This window comes from Eubalaena glacialis, chromosome 19, assembly GCF_028564815.1.
Source record: "Eubalaena glacialis isolate mEubGla1 chromosome 19, mEubGla1.1.hap2.+ XY, whole genome shotgun sequence".
Taxonomy (NCBI): Eukaryota; Metazoa; Chordata; class Mammalia; order Artiodactyla; family Balaenidae; genus Eubalaena; species Eubalaena glacialis.
Genome location: NC_083734.1, coordinates 58,264,709 through 58,292,687, shown reverse-complemented (window position 1 = coordinate 58,292,687; position 27,979 = coordinate 58,264,709). Strand labels below are relative to the sequence as shown.

General features: G+C 45.8%; 3 protein-coding genes across 10 annotated transcripts in view; 1 reads left to right on the top strand and 2 right to left on the bottom strand.

Moving 5' to 3' along the window:
* The window catches only part of SLC39A11 (solute carrier family 39 member 11), a 424,690-nt gene extending 424,165 nt beyond the window's left edge, over positions 1-525 (bottom strand). For 2 of the 5 annotated variants that reach the window (XM_061176490.1, XM_061176491.1), the window contains exon 1: positions 420-524. The gene's annotated coding sequence lies outside the window, so the exon portion shown is untranslated. Of the gene's footprint in view, positions 1-419 lie in introns of all 5 variants that reach the window. The other 3 variants (XM_061176497.1, XM_061176492.1, XM_061176496.1) reach the window with 2 other exon arrangements.
* Positions 6-13,306, top strand: COG1 (component of oligomeric golgi complex 1). 3 transcript variants are annotated; one of them, XM_061176484.1, is made up of 14 exons: positions 6-342; positions 3,082-3,326; positions 3,462-3,643; positions 3,788-3,958; positions 6,237-6,393; positions 7,041-7,251; positions 7,627-8,418; positions 8,958-9,104; positions 9,574-9,735; positions 10,593-10,720; positions 11,192-11,300; positions 11,766-11,875; positions 11,956-12,034; positions 13,107-13,306. In XM_061176484.1, exons 1-14 carry the CDS (start codon positions 28-30, stop codon positions 13,251-13,253), a joined length of 2,955 nt encoding a protein of 984 aa, XP_061032467.1. In that variant the 5' UTR covers positions 6-27; the 3' UTR covers positions 13,254-13,306. The 3 variants fall into 3 exon arrangements, with proteins under 3 accessions (XP_061032467.1, XP_061032468.1, XP_061032469.1); XM_061176485.1 differs by having other exon boundaries at positions 12,500-13,199; XM_061176486.1 differs by having other exon boundaries at positions 12,497-13,199.
* Positions 12,142-27,978, bottom strand: VCF1 (VCP nuclear cofactor family member 1). Of its 2 annotated transcripts, XR_009698530.1 has the most exons (4): positions 27,724-27,978; positions 23,382-23,481; positions 14,101-14,560; positions 12,142-13,693 (listed from the first exon to the last, which is right to left on the bottom strand). XR_009698530.1 is itself a non-coding variant. In XM_061176498.1 (3 exons), the coding sequence occupies exons 1-3, from the start codon at positions 27,942-27,944 to the stop codon at positions 14,324-14,326; spliced, it is 558 nt and encodes a 185-aa protein (XP_061032481.1). In that variant the 5' UTR covers positions 27,945-27,978; the 3' UTR covers positions 12,142-14,323. The 2 variants fall into 2 exon arrangements, 1 of the variants encoding a protein (XP_061032481.1); XM_061176498.1 differs by having other exon boundaries at positions 12,142-14,560.
* Between the last annotated feature and the right edge of the window lies 1 nt (position 27,979).

Sequence of the window (27,979 nt, the reverse complement as noted above, 5' to 3'; positions counted from 1 at the left end):
CCCTGTGGGGCGGCTGACGGGTCCATCATGGCGGCCACGGCCGCCTCCACCGCTCTGAAGCGGCTGGATCTGCGGGACCCTGCGGCGCTTTTCGAGAGCCACGGCGCGGAGGAGATTCGCGGGCTGGAGCGCCAGGTTCGGGCCGAGATCGAGCACAAGAAGGAGGAGCTGCGGCAGATGGTGGGCGAGCGGTACCGCGACTTGATCGAGGCGGCCGACACCATCGGCCAGATGCGCCGCTGCGCCGAGGGGCTGGTGGGCGCCGTGAAGGCCACCGACCAGTACTGCGCCCGCCTCCGCCAGGCCGGCTCGGCCGCGCCCCGGCCGCCGCGGGACCCGCAGGTCAGCCCCGGGCCCCCGCCCCCGGCCCGGCCGCTCTCACCCCCGCGGGTCGGTCGGCGCCCCCGGCGGGGCCTCACCTGCCTCAGGAAGAGCCCCCGCCGCCCCCCTGCGCTCGGCTCCTGGGGGGACGCCCGCGGTCCTTCCCTTGCTGCTGACCCGTTCTCCGCGGTCCCTCGGCCGTCTCCTCGGAAGCCTTCCCGCGCTTCCGGGCCTCGCGCCCCTCACCTCACTCGTGGGGTCGCCGGGCTTCTCTTCCCACCTGAGATGGAGACGCCAGGGGTCTCTCGCTAGACAGTTCAGCTCGTTCCCTGTATCACGTTTCCTGACATTGTTCCTGGAACAGAGTTCTCCCGTGTTGACACCGTCCCCCCAAGTCGTTCCTTCCTCCTCCCAATCTTCCAGCCCCGCCCCCACCCCACTCCCGAGAATAACTCCCACGGCCCCCAAGAGCTCTGCTCCCCTCTATGGGAGTCGCTGGAGGCTGGTAACCAGCCATCAAGCTCTCGTCTTTTAATAGAGGAACATTTTCATTTTAAGGAACTCAGGTTATTCTAATCAGGTGATGCGAAGTGTTCCCCCCTGCCCCCCCGCCCCAGACGCTAATGATTAGACCCCACGTGGAAGAATGCTGATCCTAATAGTGGAGCAGCCTTCTGTGCTCCTAAAGAACGTTGACTCAGGGTGGCAGAGTGAAAGGGTGTGGAGAGTGAGAACGGTAAACACTTCTCCTTAAACCTGGGAGATCCTTGCAGCGACGTGGAAGAAGAAATTGCAAAAGTACAGTTCAGCTCCAGTTTGCAGCTTTTTAATACAGTCTGGGTTTTAGAAAAATGCAGGTCATTAGGCTGGGCTCACACGATAGAACCATAGAAGACTGGAAATTCTTCGCTAATTTCTGAAATGAGGGACTTCATCCCTCCCTAAGCTAATTTGTGCTGGCTTGTTTTTGGAAACATTTATTTTTATTCCTGTTATATCTTATCTATTCTCAGTCAAACCCACAAAAATTTGAGTGCCTTCTGTGTTCAAGGCACAAAGAATCAGAATTCTGCTCTAAAGGAGCTTACAATCTAGTTGAGAAATTAAATCCATGGAAAGTTGATGAGAAAAATGTAAACAATTTAGAATAGCAGAAGAAGACATTTTAGGATAATGGGTGATTGATTCCCAGAATAATTGTGTACATTTACCATAAGAATTCTGAAGGAAGTCACTTCAGGCTCGGGTCCTTCTCAGTTAGGAGAGGCGTTTAGAATAGATGAGATTTGGAATAGGGGTCTGGAGTATGTAAAGACTATCAAAACCAAGTATCAATTTGATTAAAGCAGGGTCGGTCAACCTTGGTGCCGTTGACATTTTGAACTGGATCATTCCTTGTTGGAGATGCTTATCCAGGGCATCGTGGGATGTTCAGAAGCATCCCTGGCTTCTTCCCACTAGATGCCAGTAGTACTCCTGTCCCCCACTGTGGTAATCAGAAATGTCCCCAGAGATTGCCACGTGTTCCCTGGGGGATGAAATCCTCCTCCTCCCCACACATGAGAACCAATGGATTCAAGGGTCCCTAGAGGGACTTCCCTGGTGGTCCAGTCTTAAACACGGGTTAAGACTCCATGCTCCCAATGCAGGGGGCCTGGGTTCGATCCCTGGCGAGGGAACGAGATCCCGTGTGCCGCAACTAAGATCCCGTGTGCCACAGCTAAGACCCAGCACAGCCAAATAAATAAATAAGTTTTTTTTTTTTTTTTTTTTTAAATGGGTCCCTGGAAGAAAGCAGTGGAAGGACAGGAAACCCTTGACCACCAGGCTAAGATACTAGGCAGTAAGGAGCCTTTTAGAACTGAGCAAAGGTACGATCTAAATGGCCTGTGAAGAAGGTTAACTTGACAGCAAAGGAAAAGGATAGGTTGGAGGGGACAGAGAATGAACACAGCGCAAGCGAAATGTTTTTGGATTCATCGAAGTGTGAGATGATGATGACTTGCAGTAGAATCATGGAAGTGGTAGCAGAAACCTAGGTCATAGAGGTGTCGATAGAACCATCAGAAGGACCGGCATTTCCTGGGATCTGGGGGCAGAGTGATGACATATGTGAAGATATTGAGGGAGGTCAGATGGCTAAAATTTTTGGTAGGGAGATGAATTTAGTTTTAGATTACTGATTATAGAATAGCAGCGAAAGTTCCAAGGGGAGATGTCTGGCAGCGGCAGGAAAGGCTCGACGGGGATTCAGGGCAGTGGTGAGGCCTACAAGATGCGGTGGTGTTCTGCCTGGAGCTGACATTTCAGGGAGGAGAATCGTGAAGGAAGAGGACAGACCGAGATGAGTGCAACGTGAAGATTTGGTGGAAGGTCGGTGAAGAGGAACAGCCAGCAAAGAAGCCCACGATGCACTCAGAGCAGCAGGAGAAAATGTAGGAAGGCCGAACATCAAGCAAGGGAAGGGGAAAGCTCACTCGAGGGGCGGTGCATCGGCTCCCTGATACCCTGTCTGTGCGATGACCAGATTCGGTTTGCCCCTCCATGGGATGGAGCAAAGGTGCAACTGGTGGGAAAAGCTTGACTCCAGTAATTCTGCTATTACTGGAGTCACGAACCTTGGTGCCTTGCTGAGCGGCATTGAATCTGGCTTCATGAAAGCTTTGTACCCCCCAGATACCCCCATACTTCTCCCCTAGCCGGCCCCACGCTGACCTTGCTTTTGTTTGTCCTGACTTAGCTCTGTGCCTTTCCCCGCAGCCACAGCAGCCGTCCCAGGAGAAGTTCTACAGCATGGCTGCCCAGATCAAGCTACTGCTAGAAATTCCTGAGAAGATCTGGAGCTCCATGGAGGCCTCTCAGTATCTCCACGCCACACAGCTCTACCTGCTGTGCTGCCACCTTCACAAGCTGCTCCAGCTGGATTCTTCTAGTTCCCGATACAGCCCTGTCCTCTCCCGATTCCCTATACTCATCCAGCAGCTGGCGGCGGCCAGCCACTTCCGGTAAAAAGACCTTCTCTGGTGATGGCCATACTCCCCCACTCCAATTTTATGGAGTGTGTCTCCTTTCCTGAGGTACTGGGGTTCTCTTCCCAAGATGTAAAAAGCTCCCTGTGACCTTTGTCATCATCTCTCTAGGTCAGCCATCCTGCATGAGAGCAGGATGCTGCTCACATGCCAAGCCGTGTCCGACCAAGCTGTGGCCGAGGCCCTGTGCTCTGTGATGCTCTTAGAAGAGAGCTCTCCGCGCCAAGCCCTAGCGGACTTCCTGCTGGCCAGAAAGGCAGCTATTCAGAAACTGCTCAACCAGCAGCACCACGGTGGGTATGGCTGCTCCCCACCATTTGGGCCGTAAACACGGGGATGGAGCAGGCCAAGCTGAGGGAGGCCGAAGCTTCCACAGCGTTCTCTGTTTCTGACTTTACTGAAGGAAATTCTTAAAAGAGGATGGTTTCTTCTCGTAGGTGCTGGTGTCAAGTCTCAGATTTGCTTGTTAGTGGAGTTGCTGGCCACCACTTTGAACCAAGCTCATGCCCTTTTCTACACTTTACCGGAAGGTCTGCTGCCAGATCCATCCCTGCCATGTGGCATGCTCCTCTCTACTCTGGACAACGTCACCGGCCAGCATCCTACTGGTGAGCTCTTAGCCAACCTCTTTTATTTTCTGGTTCATTCGTTTACTGAGCATCTGCCATCTGCCACCTACTGTGCTGGGCTCTGGGGATACAGCAGTGAATTGGACAGATATGGACCCACTTTCATGGAGGTCAGAGTCTAGTGGTAGAGGCAGATGTTGAACTTGTGGATATGCAGATATCTGTTTAATATCAATATTGGTCATTGCTATAAAGGCAGAGTACAACTTGACTTGGTAGCATTGAATGGAGGGACCAAGGCCAGAGACTTCCTTGGGGACAGGATATTTAAAGTGAAACCTGAAGGTTGAGTAAGAGTTAGTCAGGCAAAGATGAGAGTTCCAGGCAAAAGGCAGAGGAGGTGCAAAGGTCCTGAGGCAAGGAGGATGTTAGTATATGTGGAACTGAAAAAAAAGCAGGGGAAGCTGAGGGGAGGTGGGTGAGGGGAGGAGTAGCATGAGAAGACACGTGGCCAGTTTATCGTTTGGGACCAGAGAATACAGCGCTGTGTGAACAGAGCAGTGGATAGCCTCCTAGGACCTTCCAGGCTTGGTGGTCCTCCTGTTATATGTTCCCGTGCACCCTGTACTTTTATTTGGCAGCATTTGTCCCAATTGGAATTAAATGCGTTTGGCTTTTATGTGGCAGTGGTTCCCCCTGGGGCTGGAGTGGACGCTGAGAGCTCACCATGAACCAGGTGACAGACGATGGGGGCAGTAGAGATGGAGCTGATTGGGCAACTCGGACGTGTGTTTAGCAGACAATTTGGTGAGGGATTGGCTGCCTAGGGTGTGGAAGGAAGGGGTCCAAGTTTACTAGAAAGGAGTTTTTTGTTTTGTTTTGTTGTTGAAGTATAGTTGATTTACAATGTTAGTTCCTGGTGTATAACAAAGTGATTCAGTTATATATTCTTTTTAGGGTTCTTTTCCATTATAGTTTATTACAAGATACTGAATATAGTTCCCTGTGCTATACAGCAGGACCTTGTTGTTTATCTGTTTTATATAGTTTGTATCTGCTAATCCCAAACTCATTTCTCTCTCCCCGCCCTTTTCCCCTTTGGTAACCATAAGTTTGTTTTCTATGTCTGTGAGTCTGTTTCTGTTTTGTAAATAAGCTCGTTTGTATCATTTTTTAAGATTCCACTGTAAGTGGTATCATATGATATTTGTCTTTCTCTGACTTACTTCACTTAGTGTGATAACCTTTAGCTCCATCCATGTTGCTGCAAGTGGCATTATTTCATTCTTTTTTATGGCTGAGTAACATTCCATTGTATATATGTACCACATCTTCTTTATCCATTCATCTGTCCACGGACATTTAGGTTACTTCCACGTCTTGGCTGTGGTAAATAGTGCTGCAGTGAACACTGGGGTGCATGCATCTTTTCAAATTAGAGTTTTCGTCTTTTCTGGATATATGCCGAGGAGTGGGATTGCTGGATCATATGACAAGTCTATTTTTAGTTTTTTAAGGAACCTCCATACTGCTCTCCATGGTGGCTGCACCGATTTACCTTCCCACTGACAGTGTAGGAGGGTTCGACAAGGAGTTGGTTTGAAAGGGCTGCTGACGAGTTTACTTTTGAAAATGTTGCCTTGGAAACAACTGAGACCTTGGAGTGGGAATGTGGGGTGGAGAGGCGACTGTGGGTCCAGAAGAGAGCAGTGAGCGGTCTGTCCGGGGAGACACACACACGGTGCGTGTGCAATGGCTGTTGTTTGAGGCCTTGGGGTGGATGACATCAGTAAGAGGAGGGGATGACGGAGGACTGAGCCTCAGGAAACTCCGGAACTCAGAGGTCAGACGGAGGAGGCACAGCCAAAGGTAGAAGGGAAACGAGCAGAATGTGTTGACAGCCCTGAGGTCATTTTCAGACAGAGATGTGTATTAAACAGTCTCATTTCTGGCTTACTTTATCTTTCAACGGAAGTTCTCCCAACGGAAGAACTTTCAACGGAAGTTCTACTTTTAAAATGCCAAGCATTACATAGCCCTCATTTTTCTCCTTTCTCTTTTTCCCCCCATTCCTTTCCTCTCTGTCCTTTGCCTTCTCAACCAATAGGATGGCAGAGTTGGAGGGAAGCTGCCACACTCCCTCCCTGATGAGGGGAGGCCTGGACATACTCTGTGCTTTCTTTTTCCCCCTATTTCAGGGGTCTAGTCTGGCTGCCCAGAGGAAGACTGGATGATTTTTGGAACTCCTTCCAGGTCCTTTATTAATTTGCTGTTCAAAGGATGGTCCCGATTACCTCTCCCTTGGCCTTCTCCTTAGGAAAGGGCATTGGTGTTCTGCAGGAGGACATGAAGCTGTGCAGCTGGTTCAAACACCTGCCCGCGTCCGTCGTCGAGTTCCAGCCGGCTCTCCGGACGCTTGCGCGTCCCATCAGCCAGGAGTACCTGAAAGACACGCTGCAGAAGTGGATCCACATGTAAGTAGCCAGAGCTTTCCTGGCGGGGGACAGGACCCACCCAGCCTCGCCTGTGACCACAGGAAGGAGGGAGAGCCCTGATCTTATGGCTGGTGCTCTGGGTCAGACCAGCCCCACCTCAGCCGTCTCTCACTACCCTCACAGCACTTAGCCCCCTCTGGGAGAACCAAGAGGGAATTTGTCTTTCAACATGTGACGTAGAGGATTTTAGACCCTCTTTATGTTAGAGTTCTGCCACTCCTATGCTTTTATTTAGTGCAGTGTTGTGTTTGTTTTTTTACATTGAGGTATAGTTAATTTACAATATTGTGTTAGTTTCAAGCGTACAGTAAAGTGATTTAGTTATACATACGTATGTATATTCTTTTTCAGATTGTTTTCCATTATAGGTTATTACATGATATTGAGTACGGTTCCCTATGCAATACAGTAGGTTCTTGTTTATCTGTTTTATGTATAGTAGTGTGAATATGTTAATCCCAAACTCCTTGAAGTGTTTATATATTTATAAACACTCTGATACATAATAGATATTTACATAATAGGACCCAGGTAAGAGATTTTCAAGTGGAGTCCAGCTATTTTTCTTAATAAAGGTGTGAAAACCACGAAACTAATGAAGCCCAAGAAAAATGATTTTGTTGCAGGTGTAATGAAGACATTAAAAATGGGATCAGCGACCTGCTTATGTACGTGACGAACATGAAAGGTCTCGCGGCGATCCGGGATGCCATGTGGGAGTTACTTGCCAACGAGTCGATCCATCACAGCTGGGATGTGATCTGTCGGCGGCTTCTGGACAGGCCTCTCTTGTTCTGGGAGGATTTGATGCAGCAGCTGTTCCTTGACCGACTGCAGGTGAGGTGGGAAATGGCGTGGTCCAGCTGTTCGGTGGCCAATCCCGGTGTGATCTTTTGATTGCCTGGGGAGATTCCCGCCACTTGCTAAGTATATTCTTTCCCTGCCGACTTACTCCAGGGGTGACTCTTCTGGATAATGAGCCATAAAGATGAACAGATGCTGGTGCTGAAAAAGAGGCCAGGCCTCTGTCGGGTGGTTGGGAGCACGTGCACGTCCATCAGTGATGACGTTGTTCTCTGCCACCACCGTGCCATCTTTCTGAGCGTGGCGGAGAACACTGGATGTTGGGATAGATTGCCACTTAGTGCTCTGGTTTTGAGGTTTCCTGGAAAGAACTGGGATTTGAAGAACTCTTCTCTCCTTTGCTTTCAGACTCTGACAAAAGAAGGCTTTGACTCCATCTCCAGTAGTTCCAAAGAGCTCCTCACTTCAGCCTTGCGGGAACTTGAAAGTAGCACCAGCAGCTCCACTTCAAACAAGCACATCCACTTTGAGCACAACATGTCTCTCTTCCTCTGGTCCGAGAGCCCCAGCGACCTGCCTCCCGACGCTGCCTGGGTCAGCGTGTCGAACCGGGCTCAATTTCCGGGCAGTGGGCTCTCCATGAAAGCAAAAGCCGTTAGCCCTTGTGTACAGAGCTTCTGTTCTGCCCTAGATTCGAAACTGAAGGTGAAACTGGAGGACCTCCTGGCTTACCTTCCCTCTGGCGACCCGTCACCCCCCAAGGACGTCTCCCCCGCGCGAGCCAGGCACTGTGCCTTTGACAGACACGCAGACGCGGGGACCGTGCAGGAGATGCTGCAGACGCACTGCGCGGCCTGTGTCAGGCGCATCACGGACTGCGTCCGGGCGGAGCTGCAGAGCGCCCAGCAGGCTATGCAAGGGCAGCAGGGCGCTCTCGACGGGGTCCGGCTACACTCGGTCCTCTTCGTGGCCAGGCTCTGCCAGTCACTGGGAGAGCTGTGTCCCCACCTGAAGCAGTGTATCTTGGGAAAATCAGGGAGCACCGAGAAACCAGCAAGGGATTCTAGGGCTCTGAAGAAACAGGGGAAGGGCAAAACTCAGGAAGTAGTTCCCATGCAGGCCAAGTGGCAGGAAGTGAAGGAGCTCCTCCTACAGCAGAGCGTGATGGGCTACCGGGTCTGGAGCTCGGCGGTTGTGAAAGTGAGTGACACGGACACGTATTCCTTCTGTGCCCGCCAGGCAGTCCCCATTTGTGTCTCCTTTTTGTCCTAGTCTAGGCTGGCCAAGCTCAGTAAGGCCTTCCAATAGAAAGGGAATAACAATTCTTATTTCACACAGTTATTTTCATTTATCTCTGCCAGACAGCTCACATGTAAAAACTTTTCCATTCGTTTTAGCCTACATTTTATAGACAGAAACCCTGGATTTTTTTCCTTCCATCTGATGAGAAGGAAAGACTTTCTCCCTGGACAAGGGTCTCTGTTTTCTGCTCTTCAACCTAAATATCATCGTCTCCACTGGTGTCTTAAGAGGTGGCCCCTGACATCTGTAGGGCAGTTGGCAACCAAATCCCCATTGCTGGCATCAGCAGTTAGTGAGAAGAAAAGTGATGTGTGCCACTCGCCATCCCACACACAGCGCAGGCAGCAGAAGCTGGTCTCGAGATGACCCGAGTAGGTTGAGACAAACTCCACAAAGGCTCTGAGTGGCCTATATGGATATTTGCTTTCTATCCCCAGGTTCTGGCTCATGGATTCACCCAGTCATTACTTTTAGATGATGCTGGCTCAGTCCTGGCCACGGCCACCAGCTGGGATGAAGTAGAAATCCAGGAGGAAGCAGAGTCTGGCAGCAGCGTCACGTCCAAGATCCGACTGCCTGTCCAGGTGAGCAAGGGCCACCACGAGGGGCCCGCCACTGGCCAGCAGGGAAAGCCTGCTCTGTGGAAACGACCGAGACTTGAGAAATAATCATTCAGCATACAGCTTGTGAGGAAGGGCTGCAAGTAGTACGTGTAACTTTCTACTCTGGGGGCAAAGAGGGCGTAGGGCCAAGGAAATAGGAGACTGTTCGAGGAGTCAGTTCATGAGTCTTGCCTTTTGCAGCACAGACTCTGTGCCAGTTAGAGAACCACTCACCCTAAAGTGGAAACAGCAACGGAAAACACGGTGCCAGGCCACCAAGGGAATGACAGCAGACGTCACCTGTATCTGTTCACTGGTCTGCTCTGAGAGGGGCTGACTGGAGGGGTCAAGGTCCTGGCGTATAAGCCTAGGTAGGGTAAATGAATCCACACTTAGCCCGTCTCGTTGCGTTGGTGCAAGTTGGCAACTGGACATTCCTTTGTTCTTTTAGCCGTCCTGGTATGTACAGTCCTTCCTGTTGAGCTTATGCCAGGAAATTAATCGGGTTGGAGGCCATGCCTTGCCCAAGGTGACGCTGCAGGAGATGCTGAAAAGCTGTCTGGTTCAAGTAGTAGCTGCCTATGAGAAACTCTCAGAAGAAAAACAGGTGAAGGTAGGTGTGTGAATTTTTTTCCCATTAAAAACAAAAACTGTAGCTTTTTATTGGGTTTGGGCAGTTCACACCCAGGATTCCAGGTGATAAGGACCACTTGCCCCGGGCTATCTAATCGGTTGTGGCTTCCAGCTCCTCGACTTTAATCACACCCATTCCCAAGGGTCAAGCTGGTCATCACTGAAAAGGCAGTTCCGTACCAGTGGTGAGGATGAAAGCCTCAAAGTTTTGTAAAAAGACCTGCTTTCCAAGCTCAGCACTGCCACGTGGTCACTGCAGGCTTTGGGCAGATCATTAACCTGTTTCCTCAGGATGCAGCGGGGTCACGTGCGCTGCCTTGGTGGTGGTGGTGGGGGGGGGGGTAGTGTGAGGGAGCGCGAACAGTAGCAAAGCACAGCACACCCGCGGTGGGGAGCTCCTGTCGCCCAGCCCTCCACGCCCTCAGTGCTCTGCAGCCTTCTGCCTTTGGTGCATACTCCCATTGCATCACTAACATTTTTAAGACAGGACCAACTCCTGACTTGCGAAGGAGTTCAGATTAAGTCTTCTCTCCTGAGTTTCCTCAAAAGGCCTCTCCTTCATGCCAGGAGCTTTTTTTCTTTTAAAATGACTGTCTACAGCACCTGAGACCTTTTTTTAAGGGCCGGGTCTCTTCCCTGCCATTAGGTTTTTAGTTTTGTTGAAGACCAGGTATCTTACATAACTTATTTTTGTTGTTGTTATGAGATTAAACTGGCCTTCTGAGTATAAAAAGCTTCTGAAATAACCAGCTGAAACGCAGCCAAAACCTGAAGCTGTTTATTCTCAGATAACAAGTCATCTCCCTTAATGGGTGGGGACGGGAAATTCATTTGCAGAAAGAAGGTGCATTTCCAGTGACCCAGAATCGGGCACTGCAGCTGCTTTACGATCTGCGTTATCTCCACATCGTTCTGACGACCAAGGGTGAAGAGGTGAAAAGTGGCCGCAGCAAACAGGACCCCAGGTAGGTATGCTCACCCCCCAGTGCATCTCTTCCAAACCTGCGCAGCCCTTTTCTGGGAAGCCACTGGAGTCAGCCTCACGTTGCCCGTAAGTTGTGTTTGTTTTCAACAGTAAGGGCTCATGTTACCAGCAAGATAAAGAACGACCCACCTGCTGGATAGATTCCACAGTCAAGTGTAGTAGGTGGAATCTCATTCCTTTCTTCTGAGTCAGCCTACCAACTGTGGGGTGTAATTTGAGCCTCCGGTACCCTCCCCAGAAACAATGTGGGGAAGTTGTGGACTGGACTTAGACACCCATCAGGTATAAACTCCTGAGGATCATTTAAGCTCGATGATCAGTGACAAGTGGGGCTAAGCCAGCAGTTAAGGAGAACAGACCCAGTTCCAGGGCTTCTCTAGCATTACAACACCCAAAGATTGGTTTCTGTCCTACAAAACGTGGAGAATGACCCGCTCAATCCTTTTTCCAGAGTTGAGAAAGTGGCTGACTACCTTGAAGCGCTCATTGACCCGTTTGACCTGGACGTTTTCACACCGCACCTCCACGGCAACCTCAACCGCCTGGTGCAGCGGACTTCTGTAAGCCCGGGGAGAACACGTTCCCTGCCGTGAACGAAGCGCCACGGGCTCAGATTACAGCACAGACCTGCCCAGCACATAAAGCTCCAGGACACGGGGTTGGGGGGGGGGGTGCGGCTAAGACACAGAGCTGAGTTTAGTTACAGGGGCCGAAAAGAGGATTAGATCAAACCTCAGGGCTGAGGCAACCCTGGGATGACCCCTTTAGTTGTGAATAAGGACTATTCAGGTTTTATCAAGGCCTCAGAAAGAGGAATACAATCAAAGAGTTATTCGACTCGGAGATTCTGACCTGTGGGCAGTGATAAAAGTGATCTTGGAGCATTAACACACTCAAAAGAGCATTTCCCCAAAAGGATGGTTAGAAACAAAGTAGTGATTGATTACCGACAGAATTTTCTTTTAAGCGGACAGTTCAACACCCAGCCTGTTACTGTGCTCCGTCTCTCGTCTCTCGTCTGGCAGGTTCTCTTTGGACTGCTGACGGGTACAGAGAATCAGTTCACCCCCAGGAGCAGTACGTTCAACTCCCAGGAAGCCCATAACATACTGCCTCTAGCATCAAGTCAGATCAGGTAATGATTCTGAGTGGTTCCTGCTGGGGCCCCAAAGCCTCCTGGTCCTTCTCCTGAAATGCCCTCATCTTGCCTTGGAGGTTTGGACTTCTTCCACTGAGCATGACAAGCACTCGAAAGGCCAAATCAGCCGGCAGAAGCATCGAAACCAGAGCCCAGGTTAGTGCACAGAACGAGAGGTTCATCCCCATCGATCCTGCCCCGTCTCCCACCAGACCACCCGATCAGCTCCCCTTTAAATAACCAATAAAGAACCAAATGACAGGATGCACTAGTGCTGCTTTTAATGGCGGCGCAATATAGAAGTACAGGGTGTTACTAGCTTGAGCTAATAAGAGGTTTTAAGAGATGCCCACTGACACTATCAAGTAGCCTCATAATAGAAATGTATCTCGGGCTGCCAAGGCTGTAGCAAATACGCAGGACGGGATGGAGAATACTTCTTGTGTTTAACAGGGTGAGAGAGTTAACTGCTAACCCTGCACTATGTACTGATTTGGAAAAACAACTGCTTTGTTCCAGTGATGGTTGCACCTCTCATTTCTCTTAGTCGGGTGGGAAATACAAGGAAATGTGCTTTCTCAAGTTTACATGTTCTTGTTAACACACGTTTTGTTTCAGTAGGCTGCCATCCGTTAAGCCTGCGGGAGTCCTCCTGGGTATTTCTGAAGTGTGTTGTGTACGCATGTGTCTGAGAGCTCCAACAGCTTGCCTCCTTCCAGCATTTAATCCTTGTTTACTTTCTGATTAGACAAAATATTCGCCAGGTATCCTTTCCATATTCCCTGCCATCAAACCCAGTTAAGATCCAAAATCCTCGTCAAACATCTGGTTTTAAAACTTGGGAGATGGTAGTAAAAAAAAAAAAAGTTTTTGCACAAGCCTCCCACTCCGTAAGCCCAGGCCTGTGCTGTACCTTTCCCCTCACAACTCTCCGTTTCTGCTTCAAGTAACTGACCTTTCAGCTCTACCCGCATGAGAGGAACAAACCATGGAGAGAAGGTACACGTTTACCCTCTTCCTACAGTCCTCAGCTTCAGATTTTACTTCCGTCACGTACTAAAATCCCGTTCTGCCCGTGTCCTTGCCCAATCTGGACTAAGCAGAGTCCCCTTCTAGAGCTGTCCGTGCTTCTCAGATCTGCTGTGTGTGCCGTGTGGACCCCAAGCGGAGTGGAGGGCGAGCAGGCCGGGGGCCCAGTAGACGCTAAGGCACTTTCCTCTACGTACAGCGGCAGGCTGCTGTCCCCCCGGCGCTCTCCCGAGCCGACGACCCGACGCACGCTGGCTCCTTGTTCAGACAGCTTGTCACCGAGGAGGAAGACTCGTCTGCGCCCTCACTGTTCAAACTTGGGTGGCTCTCTAGTATGACCAAGTGACACGGGACAGTCCGTCTCTCTAAATAAATACTCCTGCATTATTTCTTCTAGAAGTGCCTCTGCTCGTTTGTTTCTAAGCCACACCAGTCTTTCCAGTTGCCGTGGTGGAATGGGGCCCCCTGGTTCCCGACGGGGGTCACTTTAAGCATAAAGTGGATCCTTGTCCAATAGTTTCATAACACTTGTGACTTCAGACACCAGTTCAGAGAGCGTACACTGTGTCAGCCTTCACCAGCGCCTTAATTCTCGACACTACAAGGCGGAATTATCAGAGAGTACACACAAGCTGCTGCTGGACAAGTCTGTGAATAAGACAAAGTCATTTACGTATTCCTTGACTGTCCGAACTGAGCAGTGTTTTCTAAGTCTGAGATGTAGGCTCTGGAGGAGTAACGGTAACAAGTTTATCTGGGGATCCAGGGGTCTGAGAGACCTTCTCTCTGGAAATACAAATATATAACAAAGAGAGAGGACGGTTATCAGGGCGGGTGCTGACTTCATACAGTCTGACTGCAATCTGGTGGTTCTCCTGTCACGGAGGACAGAGTACTTTCAACAGGACATCTACATACTAAGAGGTAGTATGGCAATTAATTTCAGTGCAAGACTGAATCAAGCTTTCTATGTTTTGGAAAAAAACTTAGGTTTTTTCATGGAAAGTAGATACTCTTTACTAGTTTATTGAATTTAAAAAATTGAAGATCCCGCAAAATGAAAAGGCCTTTTTACAGAAAGTAGAATTTCTAAGTGACAGATCTGGAAATCAGTCTGACTTGGACAAACTATGGATTCAACACGCAGATGAGATTTCCTCCTACTGTTGACTTGCCCTGGATTTGATACCCACCCTTAAAAGAATCCTATAAAAAACTGCTTCAAAGCCCCTTTGAAATCGCAATAGTGCAGCAAAACCACAAGTAAACAACGGCCTGTTAACCTGTTATTTCAAATATAGACTGAAAAGCCAACAGGCATCTTTTTGTGCAATTTTTTTTTAAAACATCGTTAAGTTGAAATATCAAATCTGCGCAGCGCGGTCCCTTCACAGAAGGCAAGAAAGTGCCGGCACATCATGTGGGAGGCCGTCCTCGGTGCTGCAGGCTGTGAAAGTGGGCCTCCTTCAGGGTCTGGTTGATGTGGAAGTACGGGCTTTGGCACAGCGCGGACGGCGCGGGCGCGGGCTGCGGGCCGTGGGGGCTGGACCGGGTGGCGGGGTGGCTTGAGCTGCTCTCCGGCCCGCTGGCCCGGTCCGGGCTGTTGATGCTGCTGCTGCTGCCGCTGCTACCGCCACTGTCACTGCTTGAAGACTGGAACGGGGGGAAAAGACACGGCATCACAGTTAGGCTGTTCGGGGTCTTAGGAGCTTAACGGGGGTTTAACTTCAAATACCCTCTTTAGGACTGTTTTTCCTATTCAGTTTGAGGAGGATCAGCATGAAAACATACGCTGGGTTTTAGAGTTTACAAAGCATATTCACTAAGATATTTCGTTCCGTCCTCACACCTACCCTGTGAAGTCCAGTGGCGTGATGACCCAACACACACCCCCCAGGAAGAGGCAGGGTCCGGACTCCAGCACGGGCCCTCCGACCGCAAATCCCTTCCACTACATCTTAATTCCTTTACGCATCTTCCCTGCTTGATTTTACCACGCATTCCAATCATTTCCAATAATCACAGAAGGGAGTTCTCAGCCTCCAAAGGGAAGCATCAGTCATTGGTACAGGGTATGAAACAGGCGTCCTCATAACAAGTAAGGTGGCTTCTGGGCACAAGTGAAAATTTTGACAACTTTGTGATTATCACCTGATGGGCACAAAACTGTATTCTCTGAAGGCAGAACACATATCCTGAAAGACCTTTTTTTTAATTGAAGTATAGTTGCCGTACAATATAAGTTACAGGTGTGCAATATACTGATTCACAATTTCTAAAGGTTATATCTCATTTATAGTTATTATAAAATATTGGCTATACTCCCTGTGTTGAACAGTATATCCTTGTAGCTTATTTTATACCTAGTAGTTTGTACTGTCCTGAAAGACTTGAATATACTTCTTGTCGAGTTATATTAGCATTTTTGCAGTTCGGTATGTGTATGCGTGTGCATATGTGCACACATGTGCCTAATTTTCTGTTTAATATCCCTAATGTTACTTGGTGTCTTAGTCATCTTGAAGAAGCTACTCAGAGTTCCCTGGTAAGAGTCACTCTCAGAAATCGCCTTCCTTCCGATGCTAGGGTCTTCAAAGGGAAGGCAATGGGAAGGATGGACCCTTTTCCGAATTACAGTATTTGACTATTTCTAATAAATGGTAACCCCAATAACTTGATTAACAGCACCCTTCCCTATTTACAACTCAACACAATACTGTGCTGGAAGGAATCAATGCATGAGACACTTAGAATTCTAGAGGTTAATGATCTGGTGTATAACTTTTTAAAATTTTACCCTTTGATACTTCTCAATTTATATTCCCTTATACAAAAACACTAGTTTTGAAATGCCTGCTTACGACCGTGTGAAATCTACATGTAAGGAAAAAGACTGGCAAGAAACAGATCGTAGTAGTTAGGTTAAAATGGAGGGATTATAGTCGGTGATTTTTTCTACCCTTTACTGCAACTTTTTGCAATGTGGTTATTATCTATTTTCATTATAAAAGTAAATGAAAAAAAAAAAAGTAAATGTATAAATAAAATGTTGTTTCCAGATGGATACTTTAAAAGTGATTTTTAAAATACTAGTTCTATCCATTTTTTGATCAAAAGTTATACCTAACAATATGTACATAAATAAACTTATCTAAAATGGCAAAGAAAGCAATGTTCACAAAAGGCATCCAGTCTTAACATTTAAACCAAGAATTATCATGGTCTATAGATCATTTGGAGGCACTTAAACTTAAGAGGTCACTTAGCCCACTGCCCGTAGGTAGTAGGAGACAACCTATCTATCTTCTTAAAAAATAATTCATGAAAGCATTATAATGGGCTGAATAAGGTCAGATGGCAGGGTTAACAGCAGCAGCAATTACATTTACTTAAAGACTTAAGTCAAAGCCAATTCAAAAACAAAAATTGTGTTCCATGAAAGTCTCCCCCAACCTAGCGCAGAATCAGCTAGAACTGCCGCTGGCACACCCGGCGAGGCCGTAACTCGGTGACGAGCAGTCACTACACTGGGTAAGAGGCCCACCGCACAGAGCACTCTGTCTCCTCTTAGTCTGTTGTCTTTACTGTTTCTCGTTACAGGTACTGTCTGAGAATTCAGGCAAGAACTAGAATCAGTTTCTAGTAAGTCACGTTTCCATCTCAAATTATATTTATTTCACACTGTAACAGCAAAGGTGACACTATTCTGAGAAAAGATAAAAATTCTTTAAAATAAACAGGTTAAAAAAGATTGCTGTACAATAACTGTTAAAAAGGAGAGAGAGGGAGACAAATACACCTGCAATTTCTAGTCCATTTTAAGTATCTTGTAACTCAGATTTTTAGACACGTACAAAAATGTTTAGTGTGGCCCTGTTTATAATAGCTAAAAATGGGAAACAACCTAAATGTCTAAAAATAGGGAAACTGGGACTTCCCCAGTGGCGCAGTGGTTAAGAATCCGCCTGCCAATGCAGGGGACACGGGTTCGAGCCCTGGTCCGGGAAGATCCCACATGCTGCGGAGCAACTAAGCCCTTGCGCCACAACCACTGAGCCTGTGCTCTAGAGCCCGCGAGCCACAACTACCGAGCCTGCGTGCTGCAACTACTGAGGCCCGCGCGCCTAGAGCACATGCTCCGCAACAAGAGAAACCACCGCAATGAGAAGCCCGCGCACCGCAACGAAGAGCAGCCCCCGCTCGCCGCAACCAGGGAAAGCCCGCGCACAGCAACAAAGACCCAACGCAGCCAAAAGTAAAATAAAATAAATAAATAATTTATTTTTAAAAATAATTTAAAAAATAAAATAAAAATAGGGAAACTGGTTAAACTATGGTATATGTATATAAAGTGTAATACATGAATTATAATCCATAACGATGAAATTCTATTCTGCTGGTAACAGTGAGGATAAGAGATGTACATACACCAAGGTAGAAAGAGATCTTTAACATCTTTTTTATAGGTTACAAAACAACGTATAGTACGTCCACTGGTTTTTAAAGTGTTTTCTTTAATGTATACATATATGTACACCAAAATATTCTGGAAGGATATACATGCCAAAATATTTAGAATTTGGACCTCCTCCTTTTTAAAAAAACTTTATTTTCTATAGCTTCTACAAAAAATACTTCTTTTGAGGGCAAAATACAGTCATGAGTAAGAGAACCAAAGAGTGCTACTACAAAAGAGAATAAGGTCTCCAGTCACTCGTAGCTTCAAGACTGAGACTTAAAGAAAACACTGACACTGTCAGTAAGATTTTAGGAAGGCCGTTTGCCTCCCATGACAGCTTAAGAACCCCTAAACTGCTTCAGCTGACTCTAGCAGACAGCAGGCCGACGACGCTTTTAGACTAAGAAGAGAGAACCTATACAGAACCTGGGAATCTGGGTGAACGCACGTTACACGTTATTTTAATACACATAAAACATTACACCCTACTGTCATTAAGGGTAAGAAAAATACATCTCTTTCAAAGGTGCACTGGTTCCTATTTTCATCCTACTCAGACCAGTCTTGGCATTGTCAAGCGGCTTTAGGGAATATCTCACCATCTACGGAAGGACAAGCAGCAAGCAGCAGAATAAAAGAAAGCAGTGCAGCGTGCTAAGGGTGACTGTTCTGTGAAACTTCTCTTCAGTGATGCACAGGTATATCTGGTATGTACTGGGTCACAAAATATGGCATTTCTGTGGGACCGGATCAAAAAGTTTGAAAGTTACTGAAATGGGTGGGTCTTAACGCTGTCAGCCATCAAAGTGGTCTAACTTTGTGGGATAAAGGAAAGACCATTATTTCCTTTTGACCCTAAAAGCATAAAACCAAATTTTAAGTCTCTATCAGAGCCTTAAGATGTATGAAGAAGTAAATCGTTCTGTCTTATAAAACCAAAAAACTCGAGACAGGGAAAAAATTGTATTTCCCCTGCTTAGTGGAGCTTCTCTGTATCAGATTGCTTGGGGGGCAGAGATGAAGAGAAGGGAGAAGTATTAGAAAGAGTTTTCAGGAGCCTTGAGAGAAGGTAGAGCAGATAAAGGCAGAAGAACATGCACCGTCATTAGCAGAAAGAATATATATAAATCATGGAGCAGAGGACAGACAAGTTGAAGTTCATTTTCTTAGTCCAAAGGGCTCAAATCATACAGCAGAGGTAAAGAGCTCCTGACCCCTCAGCTAGGCCTGCCCTGAATTTTATTTTCCCAGGGTGTGAAGTCAGTTTAAGAGAGAGCCCATTTATACCCATGGTAGAAACAAAATAGCTCTAAAGACACTTTCTACTAATAACCTTTAGAAAGTCCCCCAGGTGGGATTGTTACTGAGTCTCTGCTTCATAAAAAGAGAGCCAGAGTATATGTGTATATTTATTACCTAGAGTTGGATGCTTTCTGTTAGTTAGAAAAGCAGATCAACCACGTATTTTATTTTCTTTCAAGCCCCAGCTTCCCCTCACATCCATCTCCCCATCCAGTGGTGCTTTTAAATTTACGTGAGCCTCAAAGGAAAAAAAAAATCTTGCTCATTGTATTACACACTCCATCCCTGGAGTCAGAATGAAGTTCATCCTAAGGCCACTGCAGAATCTGAATTAAGTGCAAGGGATGATCCTAGCCAAGTCTATCAGAGCTGCTAATGTAAAACTCTGTGCTTCCAAAGTGCCCAGTGATTTAAGAGAGCTCCAGGTCTGCTAATACCAGTGAGACCATAAGACTCCAAATGCATTCAGTGGGCTAATTAAAACCACTTTCTAAATATGCGAGGGAAGAAAAATACAGGTGGTCACTTTTCTGTGTCAGTGAGTAAATGGCATATCCTTACAAGATAAAATTGGACCACGTCATCTGTTTGAAGTTTCTGCCTAAAAACATGTATGTATTCTCATTACTAAACATAACTTTCAGGTTCAATATGAAACTGCTTGGGGTAGCTTTCCTTGCTGTGAGTTGATGCAACATATTACAAATATTTCAAGGACTTGAACTGTGAACCAAGTTTCTAAAGAGGACACTACAAATCAGGTTAACTTTCAAAAGGACTGTTCCTGCATTTGAATGGATCTTTTGAGAAGTTAATTTCAAAGTTAATTTGCTACCGGGTTTTAAACACACAACCTTAACACCTTACCCCAGAATCTGCCAAAACAGTTTTGTCTGTTAGTCTGGTCCTACTACTAGGACAGATTAATGATGAGAATGAACAAAAACAAAGAGTGTTAAAATACCTTCTTTAAAAATTATGCTAAATATTCCCAGGGTCATCTAAATTCAGTGCTTTAAAAAAAAAAAAAAAATCACCTAACATACTGCCAATTCTTATCAGTTAAAACAAATGGATTTATAGAATCCTAATTTTAATGATACATGGATTCCCCTGGTTCTGTAATGTTTTTATCTGTCATGCCTCTACACTCCAACTAAGAATACCCTTGGGATTTTAGGGTTATGCCATCAAAGATTTTCCCTTCTAGTAGAGACAAGAAAAAAGACAGGCTGTTCCAATTAAGCCACCTCTGTTTTATTTCCACATCTTCTCGCTCTCTATTTGCTGTTACTTCATAGTGATATAAAAAATCAAAACGGTCTTGGTAAATTAAAGGTATTTTTTAAAAGTTGGGGTCTTCGTATTTTAAAAAGGTACTGCTTTTGTTCACTCAGGTAGCAGTACTTCTTATAAGGCATATACCTGCATACCAGAAGCCAGATTTACTGGAAGTGTCTAATGTAATTTGTAGATAAAGATATTCAAGCTGAAAATAAAGAGCATTATTCCTACAAGTAAAGCTACAATTCAAACCAAAACGGCCAGCCTAAGAAAATGGATTGAAATAAGTTAAATCTAGCTAGTTTTTACCCATCCAATAACCGTCTGAGGTCAGGGAATGGAGCTACCTTTGTAAAGGACCCAACAGGAAGATGCAGAGTGACAAATCACTTCACTCCTTGCTCACCAGAGAGAAAAACGGACCTGCCTTAGCCATTAACTACCAGGAATCATCTAGAATGGCTTTCAAAAAACTTTTTTATTCCTATACCTGTAAATTATATCTCAATTTAAAAACCAGTATCCTAAGGCTCACAAGGCATTAAATCTAAGTCACTGGAGTTAAAATTCAAGATCTTCAATGCAAACACAGATTCGAGTTTTGAAAAAAAACACTAGACCCCCAATTTCCTTACTTTTTGTAGCTAGAAATCTAAAATTGCTGTCTAGCTAATACCATGTCATAGCATCTACTCAGAAAAATATTTTCCAGCTAAAAGACAGAGGGAGGAAAATTATTCTTCTCTGTTCCTATGATTCAAGAGAAGTCTAGAACCTAGTGGCCCTGGGTGTATTTAGCAAAGTCCCTCAGAACTTCCGATCTGTCTTCTGGGAGGCAGCGCATGCCATGGGCAGGAGCCAGCCGCTCACACTCAGAGGCTGGGGCTCCCCAATTCGCCTCTCACCAGCTATGTATCTTTGGGCAAGGGACTTTATTGTTCTGTGCCCCAATTTTTCCATCTGAAAAGTAGAGATCATAATAACCACCAAACTGACAGGAAGAAAATGTACAAGTAGATTCAAAGTTTCTCTTTACATAACTAATCTGGCAGGTCGGTTCACATTCTTCAGCTTCCTAGAATCTAGGAAAAAAAGAGGCCCATACTATCTCCATTTTACAGATAAACATGACTTACTTGTGGCACAGTTTGAAACAATTCAAACACCTCGTGTCTTATCTCCCAGTACTTGCCAATGTTATCACATTTAGGAGAAAAAGGTGAGTTCTGGAAATTAATTATAAATAACATTTTAAATCTCTCTTACAATGAAAACAAACTTCCAAATGAAAGTTCTTTATGTTACAAGAAAAAAATTCTAAACTTAAGTATCTCAAGAAAGACACAGGAGGGGCTTCCCTGGTGGCGCAGTGGTTAAGAATCCGCCTGCCAATGCAGGGGACCCGGGTTCGAGCCCTGGTCCGGGAAGATCCCACATGCCGTGGAGCAACTAAGCCCGTGCGCCATAACTATTGAGCCTGCGCTCTACAGCCCGCAAGCCACAACTACTGAGCCTGCGTGCTGCAACTACTGAGGCCCGTGCGCCTAGAGCCTGTGCTCCGCAACAAGACAAGCCCCTGCAATGAGAAGCCTGCACACCACAACGAAGAGTGGCCCCCGCTCACCACAACTAGAGAAAGCCCACGTGCAGCAACGAAGACCCAACACAGCCAAAAATAAATAAATTAAATAAATTAATTAAAAAATAATAATAATAAAATAAACAAATAAAGACAGGGGAAATGGCTTCTCTTAACTTAGTCTCTTAAGGAAACTTACCCCGTTGGCCCTACCTTAGAATTAAAAGATACCGTTTTCATTAACAATACACTTTGTCATGTAAATTAATAAAATTAAGAATCCACTAGTAATGACTTGTTTTATTATTTCCCCCTTTATACACAATTGTCAACAAGCAGCCAAATGTCCCTAAACTGGATATTTTTATGCTATAAACATAATGATCTACTCCAGTGGTCATGATTCAATTATTCAGTACTTAACTTTCCATTTTAAAGTTTTCCCCCGCCTTTTGCTGCTCTAGTTCTCCCTGGGTTTACTCAGACTCATTACTCCAGGGGAGGGGGGGGATAAATTGGGAGACTGGGGTTGACATAAACACACTACTATATATAAAAGGGATAACTAATAAGAATCTACTGTATAGCACAGGGAACTCTACTCAATACTCTAATGACCTATATGGGAACAGAATTTTTAAAAAGTGGATATATGTGTATGTACAACTGAATCACTTTGCTGTATAGCACAAACTAACACAACATTGTAAATGAACTATACTCCAATAAAAATTAAAAAAAAAAAAAAAAAGACTCATTTCTCGACCGCACCAGACGCCGGTAAATGTGCTGAAACGTAGGGTCGGAGGGTCATGACCGCCCGTGAGGGATCTACTGGTGAGTTCAGATTACCATGACAGGTAAACAGTACCTGTATTGACTGTTACTTATTACAAGGGCAATCCAGTCCATCCTTCAGACTAATGATTACAGAGTGGTTTAACCACTGAATTTCTCTGGACACGTAAGAACCAGACATGTGAACCCACAGGTTGAATAACAATACACTGTTTTCTTCTGTGAGAAGAAGAAAGGTATTAGGGAGTGAAGGTCATTCTCTACAAACAGCAATTAAAACAAACCAAAACTGGGCTTCCCTGGTAGTGCAGTGGTTGAGAATCTGCCTGCCAATGCAGGGGACACGGGTTCGAGCCCTGGTCTGGGAAGATCCCACATGCCGCGGAGCAACTGGGCCCGTGAGCCACAACTACTGAGCCTGCGTGTCTGGAGCCTGTGCTCGGCAACAAGAGAGGCCGCGACAGTGAGAGGCCCGAGCACCGCGATGAAGAGTGTCCCCCAGTCGCCGCAACTGGAGAAAGCCCTCGCACAGAAACGAAGACCCAACACAGCCAAAAATAAATTAATTAATTTAAAAAAAATTAAAATTAAAAAAAAAATAGGACTTCGCATACACATACATTATATATTCCGAATGCTTGTACGGTTTCTCTTAAAAACATGGAAAGCTTATCTTTAGGAGACATGGAAGCAGCAAAATATACTTGTCTTAAGGACAATTAATGTTTAGAAACGATTAGACAATAAGCTGGCTTCTGAAATACCAAACAGGGGTTCAAAGATGGGCTTTCAAAGGTTCATAAAACTTCTAACATACAAATTCTGGGGTGCGTGTATGTATGACCATGTGCAGACATAGGCTGTTTTGCTGGGGAGAGGGTGTGTAGCTTCCTCAAAAAGGCCATGACTCAAAAAAAAAAAAAAAAGGTTAAAAACACTGCAATCAAATAAGATCACTTTTCTTTATTCAAAAAAATTTTAATTACACGGAAGTAACTGGGTTATTAGCTCAAGCAATGAAAAGAGCAGATACTCTGGACCACACTTCCTACCTCTGTGTCCCAGGAATCGTGAAAGACAGGGTTTCTACTACTCCTTTTGGTCTGTGGGGGGAGATGGTGGTCTTCTTCACTGCCATTCCTTCTCCTTTTCCTGAAATTAAATCACAAGGAGAAAAAAAAAAAAAAATCCAACAATTGACCTTCTGGACACTTCAAACTGTAAACCATGACAACATATAAATTTGCCCTCTTGCCTGAAAAAAGATAAATCATCATATGATATCCCAATAGGTAAAAAAAGTTAGAAGTACACCATCGCCAGGCACGAAGAACAAAAATATAAAATAGCAGCAGTATGGTCGAGCTTAAATTAGCAAAACTCATTTCTAAAAAAAAAGCTTGCCAATTTGAAATGCCTGCTGGGAACAAATAAGATCAGGAAGACATTAATGACTAAGCTCTCAAACTCTACCTAATTAATGTGATCTTTTCCTACATTTCCTGAAGTTACAGTTCCAAGTTACCTAATTTTACTCCTGTCCGTACGACAACATCTAAGACAGGAGTGACTGCCTTTGCCTATTTACACTTAAAATCCTTATAAAAATGGTGCTACACAGGAAGAGCATTGGAGGTTCTGGTAGCCTCTAATCTTTCATTTTCTTTCATCCCTGATTTTTCCCCAATTATCACATTAACACAAAACCTCTCTGCCCTCTAACATATTAAATTACTTTTCTGGACAATCACCGGAAAGGCTGCTCTTGGACACATTAACTTGATTATTCTGGCTACACCACCTGGTATTACAAGAAGTTACTTCACCAGGCTGTTACTGTGAGATTGTAGCACCAGCCACTTGAAATGTCCAGGTTTCAAGAAAAACCACACATATTTCTCAGTCAAGTGTTCTGAGATGTACAAGAAAGACAAAATTTCTATGTTTTCTATGCAAGAATCAAGTGCTGTCAGGACTTCCAAACCCCAGTTAGAAATCAGAAATAAATTAAAGGAGGTATAATTTTAAGTCAAATTACATGGAACTGTGCTGTCCAATACAATAGGCACGAGATATATTTGTTAATTTAAATTAATTAAGATTAAATAAAATTTGAAACCCAGTTCCTTGATCACGCTGGCTACACTTTCAGTGCTCAATGGCCACCCATAGCTAGTGGCGACGGTATGGGACCGCACAGATATAGGATGTTCCTACCACTGCAGAAAATTCTACTGGGCAGTGCTGGCTAGAGGCCAATTTATACAAAGCAGCACAATCTATTATAATGAAAACTCTTCAGGGTTCAAGTTTCTATAGCTAGAGGGTAAAAGAGCTTTTTGGAAAGTACTGAATTTGAACATATAGTATCTTCTATACAGTTATACTTTCTATGTGAGTAGGGTGGCTTACTGTGGTAGGCCCTTAACCCTAAGGCTCTGAGTTGAGGTCTGGACATGGGAGAAAATTTAAGTTATCACCCCGAGCTCAATCCTCTGTACTTGTGAATACATCTAACGTTATTAATGAACGAGTATGGATCCAGTTTAGGCTTGGAATGATAAATAATGGGTGTGCCGTTCTGATTAAGCATTAACCAACCTGCAGAGGGCTACACCATTTACCTCATTCTAAGACTCAGTTGTTTATAAAATAAGATCTCCTTATCTTTCTCTCAGGGGATTAGATCTTATCCTGAAGTACTGGAGGCTAAAAACTAGATAAATATCGGGTTTTAATTATCATTAAATGGATGTGCTAGTCGAACCAAGAAATTGCTCAGTTTGTTCTAATATGACCACTTCCAGAGCACTGTCTGATGGAAGGCCAGCTGACGCACAAAGAGAAACTCCTCAAACGACAGCGTGTTGGTCCCCAAACTCCTCCTTTATCAGTATGCCAACAGCTGATTGTGCCTGGGCTGCTGAGTCACTCTAACCAAACTCACGAGCCTGACCAAAACTTTCCAATTTCCTCTTTTATAATAGGGGATAAGATACATCTTTCTAGTGACAAGACTATGAATGTCAAGAGGATAGGCTGGTTTTGAAGATTTCAATTAAACTCTGGGAAAGTCGCATGAAATAGCCCTGCCTCATAATCAGTTGATTTCTCCAGGTACCAGAATCATCTCTTTGGCCTCCTGGCAGTCCTCTTCTTTGCACAGCACTGGATTAAGGATGAGCCCTACCTGTTCATTCTCTTTTTTCTAAGCTCTTTGCAGATTTCATCCTTGAAACATTTCTCTTTCAACAACATCATTCATAATTGTCAAAACTACAGCTTCATGCTTAACCCTACCCACACAATCAGTCAGATTGTAACTTTTAACATTAATGCCATAGACCAGGTTACAACTTGAGCAGCCACCCTACAACTGATTACATTCTCCCTAGCCATCTAGTTACAGATTATTGTTTAGCATCTGTTACTTCTAAGGATGGCAGAAATACATCACTTTTCCTCATTTCATTTCTCTCCAATCTTCCTGTCATCTCCTAGAGACCAAGCATAGAAGAAATCCTAGAGTACAGAGACTAGTGGTTTTCAATTTTTTTAAAAAAAGTAACAGAACTCTTTCGTCCTACCAAAAAAAAAAAAAAATCCCTCTATTTCCATAAGAGATAAAGGATCTGTTTTAAAGTAGAAGCCTCCCTCCCACAAACCCACCCCTCTTGCAGTTTGAAAAACCACCGTCTTAGACCAACCCTTCATCTTAAAGTTGAGGAAACAGATCCAGAGACCAGAACTGACTTGGAGATGCTAAGACAGCTGGAGCTGGTCCATCATACTCCACGACACATGGGTGCAGAGAAACCCCTGCCAAATCAAATGACTTCTTTTATAGTAAAGAAGTTACCATGTTGAGATTGTGTGAACTAGATAAAAGGAATCTGTTACTAGTATAAACACATTCAGATTACCTGTGTATAGCACAGAATAAAAGAAATATTTTGCTAAGAAATATTTCGACTTTTTCAGATATGTGAGACATCCCAAGGAACTACTGGAAGTACAAACTGGGTTTGGGAAGGAAAAAAATGGCAGTTAGATCAGGCTTACTGTACCTAAGGATCCTGTGACTAACGCCAGTAGCAAGTTGGTACACCTGGCCCCTAATTTCAAATTTAGTCCACTCTTCTTTAATATACAAGTAGAGGCTTTATGCCCCACTCACTGCATGACCCAAGTCAATATGCAGAAGTTTGGAGAACCCTAGATTCTCGCTATTGGCCCAAATAACTTCAGGGTGCTTACGAGAATCTCAATGCCATGAATTTACCATGCTCCAGAGTAGGGTCCTTGTGGAAAGACTGTCAATTACATTCAAAGCCAATGGAAACACAGAAAGACAAGACAAGATCCAGCATAATCTACCAAGGCAATCCTATCTTATTCACTTAAGCCTCACTGAGATTTTACAGAATAAAGGAAAAGAGCAGTGAACCTAGAAAGACCCACTGAGCTCTCTAAATCTCTTTCCTCATCACAAATATGAAAGATTGAACTTGCTGATCTACAGTTTTCAGTTCAAACTCCACGATGAGGGATTTTTCTAATTTCGAATAAAGCCGATCCTCTTCATTCTGGGGTACAATCCCAACTTTCTCCTCCCCACCTGTTTACAGGGGGAAATAAGGGAAAAAAAAGAAAAAGAAAAATCGCAGCTTGGTCCGGACTGTCCTAAGTCCGTGTCAAGGAATCATAACACCGCCTAAATTAAGACCCGGGCCTAGGCTCGGAGAAAAAGTAGTGCATCACGATATAATCCTACCTCCCGCCTTCCGAGTCAAACGGCTCCGCATCCAAACAGTTTAGAATCCTGCCTGTTCTTAATGCTACAGCCGAGAGAGAATCCACAAGCCACTTTGGTCCTCGGCCCTTCTGTGTTCACAACCGCCCAGGACACAAGTTCTTCGGTCAAACCTAACCCTTTCCTGCTGCGGGGTTAAGCCCAAGCCTTCTTTCTGACCTTGGGGAGACCAGCTCCCCGCCCCGTCCTCTCATAGACGCCCTAGGGGCTCCTCTCGAAGATCAGACATTCCTCCCATCCCCCTACCCTCCTAAATTTAGGACAGGGAAGCTTTAGGGCCATCGTCTCTCTTCCGGGACCGATCAGACTTCATTCCAAATAGGGAAAGATAGGGGGGAAAAGATGGGGTCGAGAGAAACCTGGGCCCTGGGGAGTCACTCCTTCAGCGCCCCCAGGGACCAGGTACCCGATCACCCGCGCATCCCTCTCCCCTCCTCCCCCCGGACTGCAAAGCACCCAGATGGAGACCTGCCGGGCCCACGCTTGCTCGGACCCCGCGTCACGCGCCCCCTCGGCTCCAACCCCCAAGACACAGCAACCGGCGAGGGGCTGGAAAGGAAGAGGGTCCCCTGCGGTCTCACCTGGGGCGGAGGCGCTCGCTCATGTTAGCTGATGGAGGCGAGCGACGCGGTGCCGCTCCGCGAAGAGAGAGAACAGAGGGTGTTGTGTTCCGGCGGCCGCCACGCCCACACCCTCGGGCCTTGGCTCTCACCGCGGCGCCGGTGGAAGCGGCCGGCGGTGAGTACCCCTCTGTGGGACCCGTACCACCTCTACTTCCGGCGTCTGCTCCGCGCCCCCCCATGTCGCAGCCGCCGTGGTACCGCCCACCCGCGGCTG

What these genes read in the sequence shown, in the direction of transcription:
- COG1 (XM_061176484.1), top strand. Translation starts at nt 28, where the DNA reads ATGGCGGCCACGGCCGCCTCCACCGCTCTGAAGCGGCTGGATCTGCGG. An exon ending in GGAGCTCGGCGGTTGTGAAA is followed by an intron (nt 8,419 to 8,957) that starts GTGAGTGACACG and finishes TTCTATCCCCAG; the next exon opens with GTTCTGGCTCATGGATTCAC. An exon ending in CAGAAGAAAAACAGGTGAAG is followed by an intron (nt 9,736 to 10,592) that starts GTAGGTGTGTGA and finishes ATTCATTTGCAG; the next exon opens with AAAGAAGGTGCATTTCCAGT.
- VCF1 (XM_061176498.1), bottom strand. Translation starts at nt 27,944, where the DNA reads ATGGGGGGGCGCGGAGCAGACGCCGGAAGTAGAGGTGGTACGGGTCCC. An exon ending in AGCGAGCGCCTCCGCCCCAG is followed by an intron (nt 23,482 to 27,723) that starts GTGAGACCGCAG and finishes ATTTAATTTCAG; the next exon opens with GAAAAGGAGAAGGAATGGCA. An exon ending in ACGATTCCTGGGACACAGAG is followed by an intron (nt 14,561 to 23,381) that starts GTAGGAAGTGTG and finishes CCCCCGTTCCAG; the next exon opens with TCTTCAAGCAGTGACAGTGG.